Here is an 18,103-nt window from a genome sequence, read left to right on the forward strand (position 1 = left end):
AGCGCTATTATTAGTTCTCTTTTCACAAATGAGGACGTGAAAGTCCCGAGAGGGAAGACCCTGCTCTCATCACACGGCCGAGTGGGCGGCGCTGGAACGGACCCCGAGTGTGTTGATTCTGGAGCCACCAGCGGGTCAGAGATTTGAGTTTTGGGACGATGTCAGGAGAGGTGCAATGGAGAAAGAGCTCTCTCCAGGCAGGTCCCCAAAGGGAGGAAAAATGTCCCCCGCCTCACAGTTTAAACAGGAAGGGAGGCACAATGAGAGGAAGTGGAGGGCGTGGCGGGGCCCTCGGGGCTCCCCTCTGTTCAAGGGCCACCGTGCAGGAGGGGTCCCCTGGAGGCGGGGCTTGGTTCAGTGACCTTATGGCTGTGTGCCAGCAGCTGGGCGCCAACTCAGGGCCGTGCTGGAACTATTGGGAGGAAGACAGACTCCCTGGTGTTCAGGGGCTCACAGCCCAGAAGAGAGGCAGAAAAAGACACAGACTGGGGTGGGCAGGGAAGGCTTCCTGGAGGTGGGGGCTGCCTGGGTGGGGTCTTGAAGGATAAGTAGGAGCTGGTCAGGTGCGTGAGGAAGGGAACTGGGGGGGTGGGGGGTGGGGGGTGGCAAGGCCGAGATCCTAAGGGGCACCTCTAAGCTGGTTTAAAGAATGCAGGCTGGAGTGACACGATTGGATCTGCCCTTTGGAAAGGCCCAGGTGAAGGGAACAAGGCTTGGTGGCAGGGACACCCACAGCCTGCCAGGGGGTGGGGAGGCAAAGGAGTCGCCAGGGGAGATGGGGAGACCCAGCCTCTGACCTGCAAGTGCTCCACCAACAGCCAGGGCACCCAAGGGCCTCACACTGGCACTGGGGGAATCTAAGGCTGGCCACGTGGGAAAGGAAGGGCACCGAGTGTCCTTGTGGTCATCGTCGGGTTATTTTCTGGCCAGGAAATGACGAGGAATTGCCGCACCAGAGAAAGGGGAACACAAGAACTTCTCGTGAAAGGAAAACTGGTTTCTGAAAACGAGAAAAGGAACTTGGGGCCCCATCACATTTTCCACGGAGATCCAGGAGGCTCAGAAACCGAAGCAGATGCATCAGTGGGGGAGGGGTGCCGCCCTCTAGAATCCTTTCAGAACCTTTTTAAAAGGTGAGAGATGAAGATTCTGACCACGGTGCTGCCATGAAGTTAACACTGGGCTGGGAGGGCCTGGTGCGCAGACAGAGCCTGGGATGATGCTAACACGTCCGTCCGTGGCACTGGAAAATTAGGAAGTGCCTCTGCCCAGGCATCAATTTTCTCGCACAGTTTACCTCATATTCAAAGGGGTCCCGATGGATATGAAGCAGGCGCTGACACCTATTCTCAGTCCTGCTGTCCTGCCCCCGGACTTGTGCCACATTCTGCCTCCTGTTCGAGGCCTCTCAGTGCCCCACGATCACGGCTTAGCTCGTGGGGGAGGCGTACAAAGAGGCGGGGAGCCCTGTGCCTGGTGCGGGCTCTAAAAAGCTGGGGAGCACAGGCATCAGGCTGGGGGAACAGGAAACCTCCCCTTATGTGGACAGAGCAATACTGCGGGACAGGTGGAGAATCTGAGGAGGTGCAAGGCGAGGAGAAACGAAAGGAACAGAGCGAAGGAGGAAAGGAAAAAAGAGTACTAAGGCGGCTAATATGTCAGTGCTTTCTGTGTGCCCGGCATTGTGTTAATTCCACTGTGTTGCTGGGTGGTGCTATTCTACCTTCACAACATCCCTAAGAGTAGGTACTAGTATTAGGTTAGAAGAAACACGGGAAGTGGCGAGGGTGGAGGAGAGAGTCGGCGAGAAAGGCCTCCTCTCTCCAGAACCCGCCGCCTCTGCCGAGGGCTGTGCTGGCCCAGGAGCAAAGTCGAGCCTCGCCTCGCTGTTTAATGACAAGCATACAGACAGTGTTCACTGAAAAACTCAATTAGAATTCAGTCAGAATTAAATTAGAAATTCATAGTGCCAGGCAGAAACGGCAAACGGAATTTGAAAATAGTTTTTAACTTCTGTAACGGTCTTTGCTTGACTTGCACAGCCTGGCTGAGGGCCTCCTGGTTTCTGGACAAGCCCCAATCCCATCTCTGAGGGCGGAAGGAACCCAGAGGCATCCCCTGGGCAGAAGTCACCTGGAGGCACTGGGCACCGGGCCTGAGCCCTCTCCAGGAGGGGCTGTCCAATTCCTGGGTGTAAATCTGAGCTGCTGGCCAGTCCCTTCTCCTCGCTGAGCCCCCGGGGTCCTGCCCCACCTCCTGCAGAGGACCCGGCAAGACAGTTCACAGCCAGGGGAGGAGGCGCGTGGTTTCTCAGGCTCCTTTGGGAAAGGAGGGCATGTCAATCACCAGTCTGCGGCGACTGGCAGGGTAGGAGCATTAGTGGCGGGCAGCCCACTCCACCTGGGGTACGTGACCGTCGGCCCTGGTGCAGAGATGATGCTTAGAAGATGGAGCTGAGAATTGCTGTAAATGCTCAGCTCCTTGGTGGGCTTCACATCCCACTTACTGTCGTGTGAGGCAGAGAGAGAATGAGACAGAAAGAAAAGGAGAGAGGAAAGGGGGAGACAGAAGGAGAGAGACAGGCAGAGCCAGAGAAACAGAATGGGAGTAAGAGAAACAGGCGAGCCATGCAGCCCGGGTTCCCAGGGTTTCCACAGCCAAGGGAACAAAGCCCTAATGAGGGATAAATATTCAGTTACAGAAGTGAGTGCCTGGCTCACCGGGGCTCACAGCAAGAACGAGTTCTGCAGGCAGTTCTGCGGGCAAGGACAGGCCACCACTGCCCGGGGCCCAGGAGACAAGCCAGCAGCAGGAGTGGGCAGGCGGGCAAAGCCCGCTTTTCAGACAAAGCAGGGGGTCAGGAGAGACGGCAGTGGCTGAACAACACCAAGCCCCCCAGCGACCTGGGCTTCATGAGCAGAAAAGAGGAGTCGGTCTGGCCCTGGGTTTGGCAGGGAGCCCACCCCCTGCAGCCCAAGAGCTTGGCCACCCCATGAGGGCTGGCAGGGCGGCCAGGCTGCCTGCCTCGGAGCCAGCCTTTCAGAGCAGACAGACCATGACAGCTTGGCCCTCTGTGGCACTCTGCCTCCGTGAGGGTGTTAGGTTGGGGAGGTTTCTTCTAGAAGTTTCCATATGGCAGGCTTCTGGCTGAGGACACTGAGGCCAGTCCGGAGCAAAACTGTAAGTCCTCTGGTCCTCCCCATCTCTGAGCCCCACCCAGCCCCAGCTCCCATGCCTGACTCTTTCAGTGACTGATAACAGCTTAGAGGAGCACCTGTTGCAGGAGACAGACCTTGCATCTTAGACAGAAATCGAAGTCTGGTATCCAGAGAAGCATCCCCAGTTCCCTTTGCTTCCCAGAAGGAATACCAGGATGCCAATGGAGCAAGAGAAAAGGTTGCCCTGGACATTATCAAGACCCCACGGGCGTCACTGGGCAGCCTCTGGGACTTAGTCTCCTTATCTTTAAAATGAGTACGCCAGCCCGGCCCACATGGCTCAGTGGTTGAGCATCAACCTATGAACCAGGAGGTCACGGTTCGATTCCCGGTCAGGGCACATGCTCGGTTTTCGGGCTCGATCCCCAGTGTGGGGCATGCAGGAGGCAGCCAATCAATGATTCTCTCTCATCATTGATGTTTCTATCTCTCCCTCTCCTTTACTCTCTGAAATAAATAAAAATATTTTTTAAAATGAGTACACTGGAGGAGGTCCCAGGTCTGACCATCTCAGATTTTAGAACTCTAAGGCCAAGAGTGTGAGTCTCTAACAGGTGGACGGAGTTGAAAGAACCTCCTGATAAGCAGAGAGGTCGTTCAAAGTATTGAGTGGGACTGCCCCTGAAATCACCTTTGAAAGATAGACCTGTATGTGGCAGAAAGATGAAAGTGAAAACCGCCACTAAGAATTAAATATAAAATATAAATATTTTAAAAAGCTTTTCTTTTTTTGTGAAAAAATGGATTTTTAGAAGCCACTGGATGAGTTTCAAAGGTTTTGGTGAACAGTCATGGCCAGCTGCTCCCCAGTTGAGGCTGCAGGAGTAACTTTTCTCCTTTTAAGCCACTGACGTGGAACGCGCTGGGGTTTGGGGAGGCCGGGCAGCCAGTCGGAGCAGAGCACAGGCTCCCAAGAGAAAAGCTACTCTATCTAGGCCATCACTGAGACATCATGCCTGGTGAGTTTCGATGATAATCCTGATAACAGCCAAATCCATGTTCTGTGCACTATATAAAGGCTTTACTTGCACTGTCTCGTGTCAACCTTTGCAACAGCTCTGAGAGGTGGATTAATAATATTAACCCATGTTGCACCAAAAAAAAAAGCTGTCTAAGTGAGTAGATTCCAGGTCTGAGAGCCCACGAGAGGCAAGGCTAGGGCTCCGTGTCAAAGCTAGCTGACTGTACATTCTGCACGCAGGCCTCAGTGACTGATTTTGGTGACTCGCAAGGAACTTGTGACTAAAATATGAGATAAAGGAAAAGTAAACCCCTTTAGGTGAGGTACAGGGAGAACTCGGCTCTGGCTAAATTCAACATTTTGTTGGAATATTTTTGTGAATATACCAACATGTCATAGTCAGGGCACATTTTTGCGGGCTCGATCCCCAGTAATGAAGGTGTCAAATTTGGCTGAAAGATGGAAGTTTTCATTTGCTGGTATCAGCATCAATAACTGGAGTTCGTAGAACCAATGGGCTTCAAAATCTTGAAAAATCAAGTAGCTTATTTTTCTAGCTGCCTGTCAAGAGAGAAAGCTTTGGGAAGGCTGGGTCCATTTTAAAAAGCCTAAACGGGAGGGTACAGTTGTGTTTCTAGCAACCAACTCATAGGAAATTATCCAAAAGGCTAAAAGATGGTCAACAGTAGTGTTACAGTGTTTGGGCCTATTGTCCAGCTATAGCGATTGACTACATTTTTATATATTGGTGCCATGAGGTACTATGGTTTTTAAAATATATTTTTTATTTTTAGAGATAGAGAAAGGGAGGAGAAAGAGAGAGAAACATCGATGTGAGAGTGAAACATCAATCTGCTGCTTCCTGTACGGCCCCTACTCGGGACTGAGCCCAAAAGCCAGGCATGTGCCCTGACTGGGAATTGAACTGTCAACCTTTTGAGCCACACTGGCCAGGGTGAGGTACTATATTTTGTAATGGCAGCATGTTTTGGAGGTTTTTAACAATCTCCAAATAGAAAAAATGCTTATTAAGTGGCATTACATGAGAATAGCAGGATGCAACAGTGTGTCCTCAACTATGTTTAAAAATATATACATGCAAATATAAATAACTAGAAGTGGTTATCTGCGAGCAGTGGGATTACTGTTTATTTTAAAATCTTTTTTAATACTGGACTCCCCTCTGCCCCACACAAAGGAGCATGTAAAGTTGGTATACTGAGGAAAAAACCCAATGACTAAAAACATAAAATTAGCCCTAGCCAGTTTGGCTCAGCGGATAGAGCACTGGCCCGCGGACTGAAGGGTCCAGGGTTCGATTCCGGTCAAAGGCACGTACCTTGGTTGCAGGTTCCCCGGCCCTGGTTGGGGTGCGGGCAGGAGGCAACCAATCAATTTGTCTCTCGATGTTTCTCTCTGTCTCTCCCTCTCCCTTCCACTCTCTCTAAAAATCAATGGGAAAATCCTTGGGTGAGGATTAACAACAACAAAAACCCCCCAAAAAACAAAAACCATAAAATTAATAGAAAGCTCTGCTTTGTAAGAGGGGCTGGATAGGTTCTCGGCTCTTAGGAGAAAAAGCGCTGGGGATGGGGGCAGTGGTGGAGGCTTAAGGCAAGCCAGACTGGGTTCCCACAGAAATGCCCCAATCCTTGGGGCAACTTTTTCAGCTTTTCCTGTATAAGAAGTGGGCAGTGCATGCGGGTTGGTGTAGGGGCCCCAATACTGCACTCCAACCCACATGGTAGCTCTGTGACCACTGGAATCTCCCTGATCTCTCTCAGACTCAGCTTTATCATGTGTAATATGCCGCAGGGGCCCTTACCTCATAGGTCATAACATCAACAATCATAGCAGGCCCCGTAATCTGCATTACACCCACTTTCTCTAACTCCCATTTTACAGATGAGGAAGTTGTGGTTTAAAGGGGGTAAGCAACTCCCCCAAGACCTTGAGTGGAGTCAGAATTTAAATCTGCACCCCTTCCCCCGTCCCCTACCTTCAGGGACTGAGCTGCCTTCACCGGGCCAGGCAGCCTGGCGGGGGGCGGGGGGGGGGGGGGGGGTGGACGCACTCTGGGACCTGAAAAAGGCTAGGCCCACGTGGGCTGCTATTGTGACGATAACAACACGGCACATTATTTTGTTGTGAATTCCACATGCTTTTGTGCTGATATATTTAGAATTCTGTGGAAGATGAGACTACAAAGATTGCTGATTAGATTCTGTTTTGATTGGTGAAGGAAAAAGTGCCGGCCACAGAAATCTCATTTCCTGCTGGATTTAGCCTTTTACGAAGTGTCCGCAGGGAAGAGGTGCTAGACAGACTGGGTTTGATTTCTCACTCCCAGATTTCTAGCTCTGTGACCTCCGGCGAGTAGGCTTCCCTTTCAGAGCCTCAGTCCCCTCACCTGGAAGTGGGAATAGTAACCCCTAGAGCTCATGGGGTGGCCCTGAAGGTTAACTGGACAATGTAGGGAAGGGTAGGGTCATGAGTTCGGATCTCCCTGGACCAGTGGTTCTCAAGCTTCTGGCCCTTTAAATACAGTTCCTCATGTTGTGGTGACCCCCAACCATAAAATTATTTTCGTTGCTACTTCATAACTGTAATGTTGCTACTGTTATGAATCGTAATGTAAATATCTGATATGCAGGATGTATTTTCATTGTTACAAATTGAACATAATTAAAGCATAGTGATTAATCACAAAAACAATATGTAGTTATATATGTGTTTTCCGATGGTCTTAGGCGACCCCTGTGAAAGGGTCGTTCGCCAAAGGGGTCTCGACCCACAGGTTGAGAACCGCTGCCCTGGACCTATGTAACTAGCCTGGAGGAAAGACTCAGTCCCTGCAGGGAAAGAGCACAAAGCAGCCCTGCTCACTGTTGAGCCACAAGGCAGGGGGTGGAGGACTGACTGGCTTCTGGTAGGTGAAGACCTTAGGCTGAAAAGTGGCAGGGAAAGGAGGCAGAAGATGGTCCCCCCGCCCCCAGACTTCAGGTATTTGGGTGGAAAGAGGAAGAATAGAGTAAGCCTACCAGGTAGGGCGACCAACTGCCCAGTGTGCCCAGGACTGAGAGGGGGTTATGCCAACAGTTTCAGCCTCTGCCAGTAACAACAGGCTGTGTGGCCCAGGGCAAGTCCCTCAGGGCCCAGGAACTGCCTCCCCTGTGAAAGGGAACTGGACCAGTTAATTCAGCGCCAGAGGGTAGGGAGAGTGGGCTTCAACTCTGCCCCCTGGGCTGTGGTCCCCCCAGTTGGTGGGGAGGATTCTGGAGGATTCGGGGAAGGGCAGAGCTGGCGAGGGGAGGCTGGTGGGGAAGCTCAGCGCCAGGGGCACTTTTGCCCCAGGAAGGCATCTTCCCCACGGAGCCCAGTCTGCCTGGAGCTTTGGACGGGCACAGACCCCTCGGGGCTGGCAGGATGGGGGCGGAGGTGCGCGGGAGGGGGAGGGTGGGAGGAGGGGAGCACCAGTGCGCATGCCCAGCCTCCCCGCACTCCCCCCCCCAAATCGGGGGAGTCTCACAGAGGGCCGGGCTCCTACCTGCAGGCCGTTTGGGTACCCGTCGCCCTCGGAGAGTGAGTCCACCAAGTCCTCTTCATCCAGCGTGGCCCGCTTGTAGGTCGACATCTGCAAGGCCAAGTGCAGCACGGACTCCCTCAGCGCCTCCATGGCTCTCACACCCGAGTGGGGGAAATGGGGAAGCGCCGGGCGCCGCTGCCACCACCGCCACCGCCACCTCCGCCACCACCGCCTCCGCCGCGCCCCGCCCCAGCCCGGACACCGAGACCAGCCCACCGACCAGCCCGCCGCGGGAGAGGGTCCCGCCTCCCCACCACCCCGCGCCTCGGCCACCCGCCCTCACCCCCAGCGCCGACAGCGCGGCCGCCAATGCGCCCCGCGGCCACCCGCTCGGCATGCTGCGCCCCGAGACGCCGGGGTCCCCGCCGCCGCTGCTGCCGCCACCGCGCACCCGGCAGGTCTGGGCGGGCTGGGCAGCGGGCCGCGGGCATTGCGCCACCTTCGCAGGCGGAGCCAGGTCAGCGCACAGCGCAGGTTCCCTCCCTGGAACCCCCAGGAGACCCCAAGCCTTTAGGGGCGGCGGGGGTCCCCCATCTGAGCTGCAAAGACGAGTGGGCAATTAGAGGTAGAATAAAAAAGACAGGCTCTCCCCTTCCCCCTTCCTCTAGCTCGAGGGTCTTTAAGCCAGAGTTCGTGAATGATTTCAGAAAACTCCAGAGAACTCCCCTGACAGAAAGAGAAAATGCTGAGTGTACATGTGGGCGGCTGGAGGGGACCCAGTGCTTGCCTCCAAGCTCAAAGTGTGACTTCCCCCAACCCTCAGCTTCAGGTCTCAAAGGATCAAAGCCTCCAGCCCCCGAGGCCTCTCAGGGGCCCTGTGACCTCGGCTGGAAAAGGGGGCTCTCTCCGAGGTGGGGTGCTCAAGTAAAGACTCTGGACACCCATTTTCCCTTGCACCCAAGACCCTAAACCAGGGGTGGGCAACCCCTGGCACGCGCGCCAAACATGGCACGCCAGTAACTTTTGCTGGCACGCGAAACCCTCTCATATTCTTCCATTTACAATTTTTTCTTAATATCGACTTTTTTATTTTTCAGATAAATTCAGTGTAGGTGCATCTTAGATAAATAAATAATTTTACATAACATGTATACATTAAAAAATAAATGTATTTTTCATCATCATATACTGTGTTTTTGTCGCTCGAATGAGTTTTATTTCTTCAAGGTTCTTCACATATGTACACCTTAAGAGATATCAAGTAGGCGTAACATATTCTCAAAAAATTAGGGTTGGCACGCAGAAGAATTTTGAGTCAGAGATTTTGATGGTTTTGGCACGCACTCACAAAAAGGTTGGCCACCCCTGTCCTAAACCCTCCACTTCAAGTGAGACCTGGACCCCCCTACATTTTTCCAGCTCCCCAAAAGCACTTCTGTTCATTCCCCTATTTGATGTTTACAGCCCAGATCTGTGTGAAGCCACAGGCTCAGAGAGGGCCACAGCCACAGTGACAGCTCCTGGTCCACTGCTGCCCTCAGGACCCTCTCAGCAGCCACGGCGAGTCTTTAGAGAGGGAATGCGGATCCTGTCACTCCTTTGCTTCAAACTCTGTAGGGACAGCCCCCACCCGCCCGATCCTCACCTTGGGCTGCTCCCCACCTCACTCCCCTAGACCTGCGGTCGGGTCAGCAAACTGTGGCTCGAGAGCCGCATGCGGCTTTTTGGCCCCTTGAGTGTGGCTCCTCCTGAGCCAATGATGGCGAACCTTTTGAGCTCAGCCTATCAGCATTTTGAAAAACCCTAACTTAACTCTGGTGCCAGGTCACATATAGAAATTTTTTGATATTTGCCACCATAGTAAAACAAAGACTTATATTTTTTTATATTTATTTTATATATTTAAATGCCATTTAACAAAGAAAAATCAACAAAAAAAATGAGTTCACGTGTCACCTCTGACACGCGTGTCATAGGTTCGCCATCACTGACCTAGACCCTAACTGTGTGGCCCTCACTCGGTTGTTCAGATTCTCCAAGTTTCTCCTCCCCTCCACCCAGACATTGATTGATTTAATATGTTTTTATAGATTTTGTAGAGAGGAAGGGAGAGGGAGAGAAGCATCGATGTGACAAACACCTATCGGCTGCCTCCTGCATGCCCCTACTGAGGATGGAGCCCGAGACCTTCTGGTGCATGGGACTTCGCCCAACCAACTGAACCACACTGACCAGGGCCAGACCTTTATTATTATTGTTTGTTTGTTTTTAAAGATTTTTTTAGCTCTAGCTGGTTTAGCTCAGTGGATAGAGCATAAGCCCCCTAATTAAAGAGTCCTGGGTTAGATTTCAGTCAAGGGCATATACCTCGGTTGAAGGCTTGAACCTGGTCAGGGCGCATGGAATAGGCAACCAATTGATGTGTCTCTCACATCGATGTTTCTCTCTCTGTGTCCTTCCCCACCCTCTACTCTCTCTCCCTCTCTCTCTAAAAAAAAAAAAAAAAAAATCAATGGATAAATGTCCTCAGGTGAGGATTAAAATAATAAAATAAAATAATTTTTTAAAGATTTTTTATTGATTTTTTTAGGGAGAGAGAAACATTGATGTGAGAACAAAACATCAATCATCTGCCTCCTGCACACTCCCCACCGGGAATCAAGCCCACAACCTGGGCCTGTGTCCTGACCAGGAATGGAATGGGCATCCTTTCAGTGCACGGGATGGCGCCCAACCAACTGAGCCACACAGGCCAGGGCGACCCAGACCTTTATAGCCCTGTTCCCTCTATCTGGAACATTCTCTTCTCATCTCTACTCCTCCCCTGGTCAGCTCCTGTTTTAGATCTCAACTGAAATGTCATCTCGTCAAATGTCCTGACTGCCCTAAGTAGCCCCTCAAATTCGGTATCACAGCACCCCATTATTTCCCTTTTAGTATTTATTGCAGCCTGCTACTACTACTTTTTTTGTTTTTGTTTTTTACATTTATCTCCTGCCCCTTCCCCAGAATTGTGAGCTTCATCTGGGCTGGGGCCTGGGCTGGCAGAGAATCCCATCACCTGGCTACTGTTGGTGCTCAATAAACGGTTAAAGTGAATGATGGAACAAGTGGAGGGGAAGTGACAAGTCCTCGCAGTGCCTATACACCCTTCTGCATCTAACTCTGCAATGCCCAAGGACAAAGGGCACTTGTGTAAGGGGCACAAGTCCGGCGCAGTCAGAGTACTATGGCAAGAATTTTTTTTTTAATCCTCATCTGAGGATATTTTTCCACTGATTTTTAGAGAAAGTGGAAGAGAGAGGTAAAGACAGAGAGAAATATCGATGTGAGAGACGTGAGAGAAACACATGGATTGGTTGCCTACTGCACGAGCCCCAACCAGGGCCCAGGCCGGGGTGGAGCCTGCAACCAAAGTAAGTGCCCTTGACTGGAATTGAACCTGGGACCCTTCGGTCTGCAGGCCGACGCTCTATCTACTGAGCCAAATCAGCTAGGGCTTTATGGCAAGAATTTTAATTCCGGAGCCTTCTCCCTCACTCCCATTGGGTGAAGGAGAGAAAGGGCTCCTAGGCTTCTTCACTTCACGCTGGGTTACAGCTGAGCCTTTTCGGAAACTAGGACACTTGGTTACACTACGTAACAGGTGTCAAACACGCAAGGAAAAGGCCCTTAAGAAAGAAGTTCAGGCCCTGACTGGTTTGGCTCAGTGGATAGAGCGTTGGCCTGCGGACTCAAGGGTCCCAGGTTCGATTCCAGTCAAGGGCATGCACTCTGGTTGTGGGCACATCCCCAGTAGGGAGTGTGCAGGAGGCAGCTGATCGATGTTTCTAACTCTCTATCCCTTTCCCTTCCTCTCTGTAAAAAATCAATAAAATATATATAAAAAAGAAAAAAAGAAAGAAGTTCGGTTCACCAAGCAGCTCCCTTCCTGGCACAGCAGATACTATTTCCTGGACACCTACGGGTAGGAGGTATTTGCCCGTTCTTTTACCCATCATCTCCTTGAAGCCTCTCACCCTTCCCTCTGAAGCAGGTATAACTGGCCCCTTTCACAGAGCCTAAGACTGAGGCTCAGGGAAGAAACCTGCCCAGGTGCAGTAAGGCAATGGCTCCTCCCGCCTCGTCTCATTTCAGAGGTCACCCTTTCTGGGAAGCTCGCCTGTCCACCCTCCCCTGACCCAGGCGGCCTCTGATCCCTGCTCTGTATTCCCCCCGACACGGCCTCCACCGCATGTTTCCTTCTATGGAAGAACACAGCACTTTAGACCCTAAATGGGAGAATTCTGAAGGCAGGGATTGAATCTCATGGGGGCTGGGGGTGGGGGAGCGAGGCCGGGCTGCCCCTGCCCTGTGCCCCCCTGCAGTCTGTCTGCAGACAGGTGAGGGGAGTCACATACCTGTCTGCAGACGAGGAGGAAAGCTCACATACCTCCCAAGCAGAATGCAGAGATGGAGAGCTGTTTATTTTTCAACACACAAAAGACGAGGGGCCCTTCCTGAAACGCCTGCCCGGGGCCCTGAAGTGAAACTAAACCCACCGCAGGCGTGGGAACGGCTTAGAGGGCTCTGGGCTCTGTTAGGTGGGAGCTCCGTAGGCCCCAGCAGGTGAGTGACATTCCAGCAACAATGGCAGCCCTATCTTTGTACCCGCCCACAGCCAGGGCAGGGCCTGCCAGTCCTGGTCTTGGATCCCCACACCCACCTCGCGCCTCCGCCTCAGCAGGTATCACTTCCATTTTACCAGAGAAGTGGCAGGGGGTGGAGGGGGAGACCCCACACCTACTAAGTGCAGCTTGACAAACTCTCTCCTCACCCCACAGCACTCTGCGAAGTGGGCATCAGCACCTCCACTTTACCGACGAGAAGACTGAGAATTAGGGAGGAGACGGGACTTGTCCTCTGCACTCCTCCCCAGGCCCCACCCAAGTCACCTGGCTAGACAGCCAGGGAGCCAGGAGGTGACTCCTTGCACACTGACTTCGTGATTCTGCCACCAGAGAACCCCAGCAGCATAGCTAGTCGATGGCAGAGCTGGGCCTGGAACCTGGGTCCTGTCTCCTGGTCCCATGCTCACTGAGGAACTGGGAGCTGCTGCTTCGGGTGGCACTGAGCGGGCAGGGCGGCCAGCGATTTCCCTAATTGCCTCATTTGTGGCTGTGGGTGCCACGCCTGGCCGAGAGCTTGGGGGGAGGGGGTGACAACCTCTGCTTTGTGGAGCCTGTACCTTGATCTGCTGGTTCCTGTCCCGCCCCACCCCACAGAGCCCAGAAGGATAATCAGCCTGATGTTCCCGAGAAGGGCTCAGTGAGACCAGGAGGAGGAACCGCAGCAGCACAGGAGGTGAGGAGAGTCAGATGCGGTGTGACGGTGCCGGCTCTGGAAACCCCACCCCGTGGAAATCACAGGCCTGGGGAGAACAGAAATGAGAAATATAGATGCTCCCGTAGCTCTGAGGACAAAGGCCTGATGGCTCTTGTGGTTGGTTTGCCCAAGGCAGGGGAATCTTCAAAGAATTTCGGAGCATGTCAGAGGCAGGAAAGAGCAGCTCCTGAGTGAAACTCACAGGCCTGGGACTCCGTGGCCACACCCTCCAATCTGTTTTCAGGGCGGATTTCTAAGCCTCAGCTCCTTAGGGATACAGCCCTTTGTGGCCAAGGGCCCTGTCGATTCCTGCCTCGCTGGTGCCGGTAATTAGCTGAGATCTGTTAAATCCTTATATGTCATCTAGTACAACCACTCACGTTACATGTTAGTTAAATACTTGCATTTAATAGACACAATAAGTAGTACATAAAAGCTCTAGTAGATCCAAACCTCAGTTCAGATCGCCGCTCTGCCACTTCCCAGCTGTGTGACCTTGGGCAAGTGACTCAGCCTCCCTGTGCCTCAGCTGTCTCCTGTGTAAAACAGGGATGATAAGAGCAGTACCTCCTTCACAGGACTGTTGTGATGCTCAAATGAGTTAATATGCGTTTAGAACAGTACTGGGCACACAGCAAGTGACTACTACGGGTTAGCCATTATTATTTGTATAATTGTTTCTTATAAAACACAGGCTCAGAAACTTTCAATTGACCCCCACCTCCTAACGAACAAAATCCAAACTCCTTAGCTTGGCATCCAAGGACTCCCCTATCTAGCCCAAACCGACCTCTCTAGGCTCACCCTCCACAGACCCTTCAGGTGTGTGGTCATCACTCTGACCCCAGATCTATCTCTGTGGGTGTTGAGGGCTCAACAGTTCACCCAGGCCTTGATGCTTGTCAAGCCCTGTGCTTCCAGCTGAGGTGGGTAGCCCTGCATAGGATACAGTCCCCACCCTCAAGGGATCTGCACCTGATATTCCCCCTCTCAAGACCATGAGTCCTCCACCCCAACTATTGTTTTCCATCTCTGGCCTACCTCCTCCTCCATGAAGCCCTCCTCTCCTCCCCAGTCTGAAGGAATTATGCCCTGCCTGCTGGTGGGCCCCTGGCATAGCACCTGCATGACATTCAGGCCTTTGTCTAGGCGTCTTTATCCTGGAATAGAAAGGATCTGGGGGGTAGGCAACAATCATCTTATTACCCTCTATCCCTGGTGCCCAGCACAGATCTGGTACATAGGTAACTGGTTAATCTGTATCCCAGCTTGTCACGAGGGCATAGGCATCTGTGACTTCCACAAAGAAATAGAATTTAGTTGCTTGATAACAATCAAGTAGGGTTCAAATAGGATAACCATGGCTAAGGGGCAGGATAGTAAAAATATGGCCATCACTCCTGAGCGTGACACCTTGTGACATCTATTACTGCTATCACATTATCCATTACATTGCTCAGTGTCTTTCACATGTGAAATTTCCATGTGATTAATTTCTTTTTAAATGTGCCACAAAGTTCCTGAGAGAGTAAACTGCTTATTTGCTTTCTGATAACAGGAATCATAGGAATTGGCCCTATCCCTTTTTTCCTTGGCTGCCAGGAAGCTCATAGCCAAATCAGAAACTCACCTATGGGCATTTTCCTGGTCTTTATGTTCAGCTTTTTCTTTACCCGCATTTTCCACTGTATTTTCTCTTATCCTGTTTTCTATTTCTACTACATATCATTTTATGGAATGCATTTTAATCATCGCCCATCCTGAATAAAGTGAATTAGAAAACAAAATGTGTTAGGAATAGCCCTTCCCTGATTGATTCTCCTGGGAAGGGAGCTTCAAGGTACTTACTCAACACTGGGAGACCAAGGCCGTAAAGACAGACCCAGGTTTGACCCCAGGTTCCCTGGCTCATGCGACCATGTCATTTTCCCTTTCAGGCCTCAGTTTGCTCATCTGTAAAAGGGGTTGTTGTAAAGAGTAAATGAGCTGAAACATGAGTTTCCTGGTAGGTAACATCCCATCCCAAAGTGAACTGGTACCTGAAGGACACGCTGAAGCATCCACCTCATCCCTGCTTTTCTTTATTTTCCTTCACTGCTTTTCCACTTGCTTCTGCCCTTGTCCATATTCTCTGACCTTGGCCTTAGTTCAGCCAGCACTTGGCATTCATCTAGCCCTGCTGCTGTACTCAGGGCAAAAATAACAGGCTTCCCAGGCGATCCAGGTGAATGTCAACAGGGAGAAGCCCAATCCAACTCACCAAGAGCAAGTATGCACTCAGGATAAATGTGATGTACACGGTACTTTACCTTCCGCCTAAAAACACATTACCCCAATCTAATCACAAGAAAAACATCACACACATCCCAGCTGAGGCACATTCTACAAAACAGCTGCCTGGCACTTCGCAGAACTGTCAAGGTCATCAAAAACAGGGCAAGTCTGAGACTGTCTCGGCCAAGAGGAGCTTAAGGAGACATGATGGCCGAGTGTGATGGGGTGTCCTGGATGGGATTCTTGAACAGAAAGAGTATAGTAGGTGAAAACTAAAGCAATCTGAATAATGAAAGACTTCGGTTCGCAATCATGTATCAACAGCAGTTCATTAATTGTGAGAAATGTACCATAAATACAGGGTGAGGCAAAAGTAGGTTTACAGTTGTAAGTATGTGAAACACAGTTTATTCTTGTATTATTATTTATTAATTCTTACATTATTTTCCCTACAAACAACTATAAACCTACTTTTGCTCCGCCCTGTGTAAGATGTTAGTAACAGGGGAACTGGGTGCGGGGTGTAAAGGAAATCTCTGTACTACCTTTCCAACGATGCTAAAACCCTAAAACTGTTCTGAAATAAAATGTTTATTAAAACAAAACAAACCTGGCTGCCCCCTAAAACAGAAAACAGAGTCATCAACCCCAACACAAGCCCAGCACTGCCTGTTTCTCAAGGCTCTTTTATACACTTATCTTATTTGTGTCTCACAATTACCCTGTGGAACAAGCCCTGGGATCCCCATTTTACAGATGCAGAGACTGAGGCCAGAGAAAGGAGGCAGCGTGCCAGCTGGCGGCAGAGCGGGGTTCAACCCAGATCTCCCTGACCCTCTCAGGGCCCTGCCTCTGTTCTCATGCCACCTGTGAGCCTGGCTCTCCAGCCAGACCTCCTTTGGAGACGACAGGCTGCCCAGTGGAGATGGGGGGAACTGGGAGGGTGTGACAGAGGGCGGGGGAGGGAGACTCCACTTTGTGCCACCACGGGGTTGGGTCGGATGGAGCTGGAGGCCTGAGCATGGAAGGGGGAAGGTGGGCAGAAGTTACGGAGAGGGATGGCCTGAAGGTGAGACTGGAAGGCCAAGAGCACGGAGCGCACGTGGGAGGTCAAGGTTGCTAACTGCCTCATCGGGGAAGGTGGCAGCCCTGCCAGCCAATGAGTCAATCACTCTGGTCTGGACCAGAGTCCCGGGCTGGGCTCCCCCTAATGTGTGGGCAGTGGGAGACTCGCCCACACACGCAGGGAACTGGAAAACACTCAGCCACTTGGCCAGGTGCTGACTCACCTGCCTGGGGGGCCCCGGAAGGCTCTGAGAGCCTTACCTAGTGCTGCCAACTGACAGCCTCAGGGCCCGCGGAGGCCATCCTACACCCACAGCCGGCCAGCAAGTCTTCCTTTGTCCCTGACATGGCCACTCATCACACCGATGACCGCCCAGCCCCGTGTACAGCTCCTACCATGCCGCTCTCCATCCCACCCGCCTGACAGCCTCCATCTGTCATCTCTGCCCTTCTGTCCAGGCCCACGGGCTCTGTCCCCTTCCCCCGAAGCCTTCCCTGATTAGCCCTGGACCCCCCACTTGATCTCCAATTATCATCCCCTGCTTCCCCCCCGCCCCCCAATCACTCCCCAGTCCCTCACCTCCCAGTTGGCTCCAAGCAGAACCTTCTAAATTGCCTGATATGATCCTGTCAGTCTCTTTCACACGCTGGCTCCCTAGAACTGGCAGAAGAAAGCATGCTTCCTGGCCTGGCTCCCAACCCCCTCCTCCCACCCCCAGGATCTGGCTCCTGGCTCCTCTCCAGTCGCTCTCTCACCACTTCTCCCTCACATGTTCGAACCTCAGTAAAATATGAGTGTGCTTCCTGCTTCCAGGCCTTTGCGTATCTACTGCCCTCTGCCTGTGAGGCCTTTCTTCTCATCCTTCCCCTGGCTAACTCTTCAGCTCAGATGCCTCTTCCTCCAGGCAGCCTTCTCAGACTTCACTGTGACCCGTCCTGCTAGCTCCCCAGCAGCAACCTGCGTGGCCTCCTAGCACCTCATCCCAACAGACCGCAGCCCAGTGCAACTGTGTGACCTGCACAAAGGCATCCCACTTCCTTTCCGGGCTTTGGTTTTTTTGTTTATCAAATGAAGATGATAATGGTACCTACTCCTTGGGGTCTGTATATACATTAAGTAAAACAAGACACATAAAGTCCTCAGCCCGGTGCCTCACAGAGAAGCAGCACTGAGTAAATGTGAGCGTGTGTGGTGGTGGGTTCAGGAAGGGCTGGCTCTCCCGGTCACACTGAGCATGAAGGAAGACGGGAAGGGAAGGAAAAACTAGGAGCATGCCAGGTGCTGAACCTGGTACTTGCTGACACATGGCATCGCTTTGACTCTTCCCCGTTGCATACTGTGAAACAATCGCAATTTCGGGAGGGTTAGTAACTTGCCCAAGTCATAGATCTGGTTAATAATAAAGCCTGTATCTATCCCCAAAGCGTGTGGTTTTGCCATTACAACAAATGAAATGGCAGCCCCAACCCACTCCATCCTTACCACCCGAGGCATCACCACCGGGCCAGGTTAAAGGGGCTGAGTTGTCCACTCTGATCTCCGAGCACCAGGTTGGAGACAGAGCAGAAACCTGCAGCTGGCCTGAGCTGTGGAGGACAGCCAGGTAAGTCCTCAGCTGAGGGGACCAAGTGTGCCAATTTGCCGACCTAATCACATAAAACTGAGGACGTTAATCCGTCTCACTTAATGATATT

The 18,103-nt window shown here is 51.9% G+C and overlaps 1 protein-coding gene across 3 annotated transcripts in view; it reads right to left on the reverse strand.

The window, feature by feature from the left end:
* ECE1 (endothelin converting enzyme 1) overlaps window positions 1-18,103 on the reverse strand; it is a 98,701-nt gene that overhangs the window by 44,164 nt on the left and 36,434 nt on the right. For 2 of the 3 annotated variants that reach the window (XM_070404284.1, XM_070404286.1), the window contains exon 2: window positions 7,727-7,813. In XM_070404284.1, coding sequence (XP_070260385.1) covers window positions 7,727-7,813 — 87 coding nt within the window. Of the gene's footprint in view, window positions 1-7,726; window positions 7,856-18,103 lie in introns of those variants that run through there. The other variant, XM_070404283.1, reaches the window with a different exon arrangement.

This window comes from Myotis yumanensis, unplaced genomic scaffold (genome assembly GCF_028538775.1).
Source record: "Myotis yumanensis isolate MYYU_CA2020_CCGP unplaced genomic scaffold, mMyoYum1.0.hap1 SCAF_2, whole genome shotgun sequence".
NCBI classification, from domain to species: domain Eukaryota; kingdom Metazoa; phylum Chordata; class Mammalia; order Chiroptera; family Vespertilionidae; genus Myotis; species Myotis yumanensis.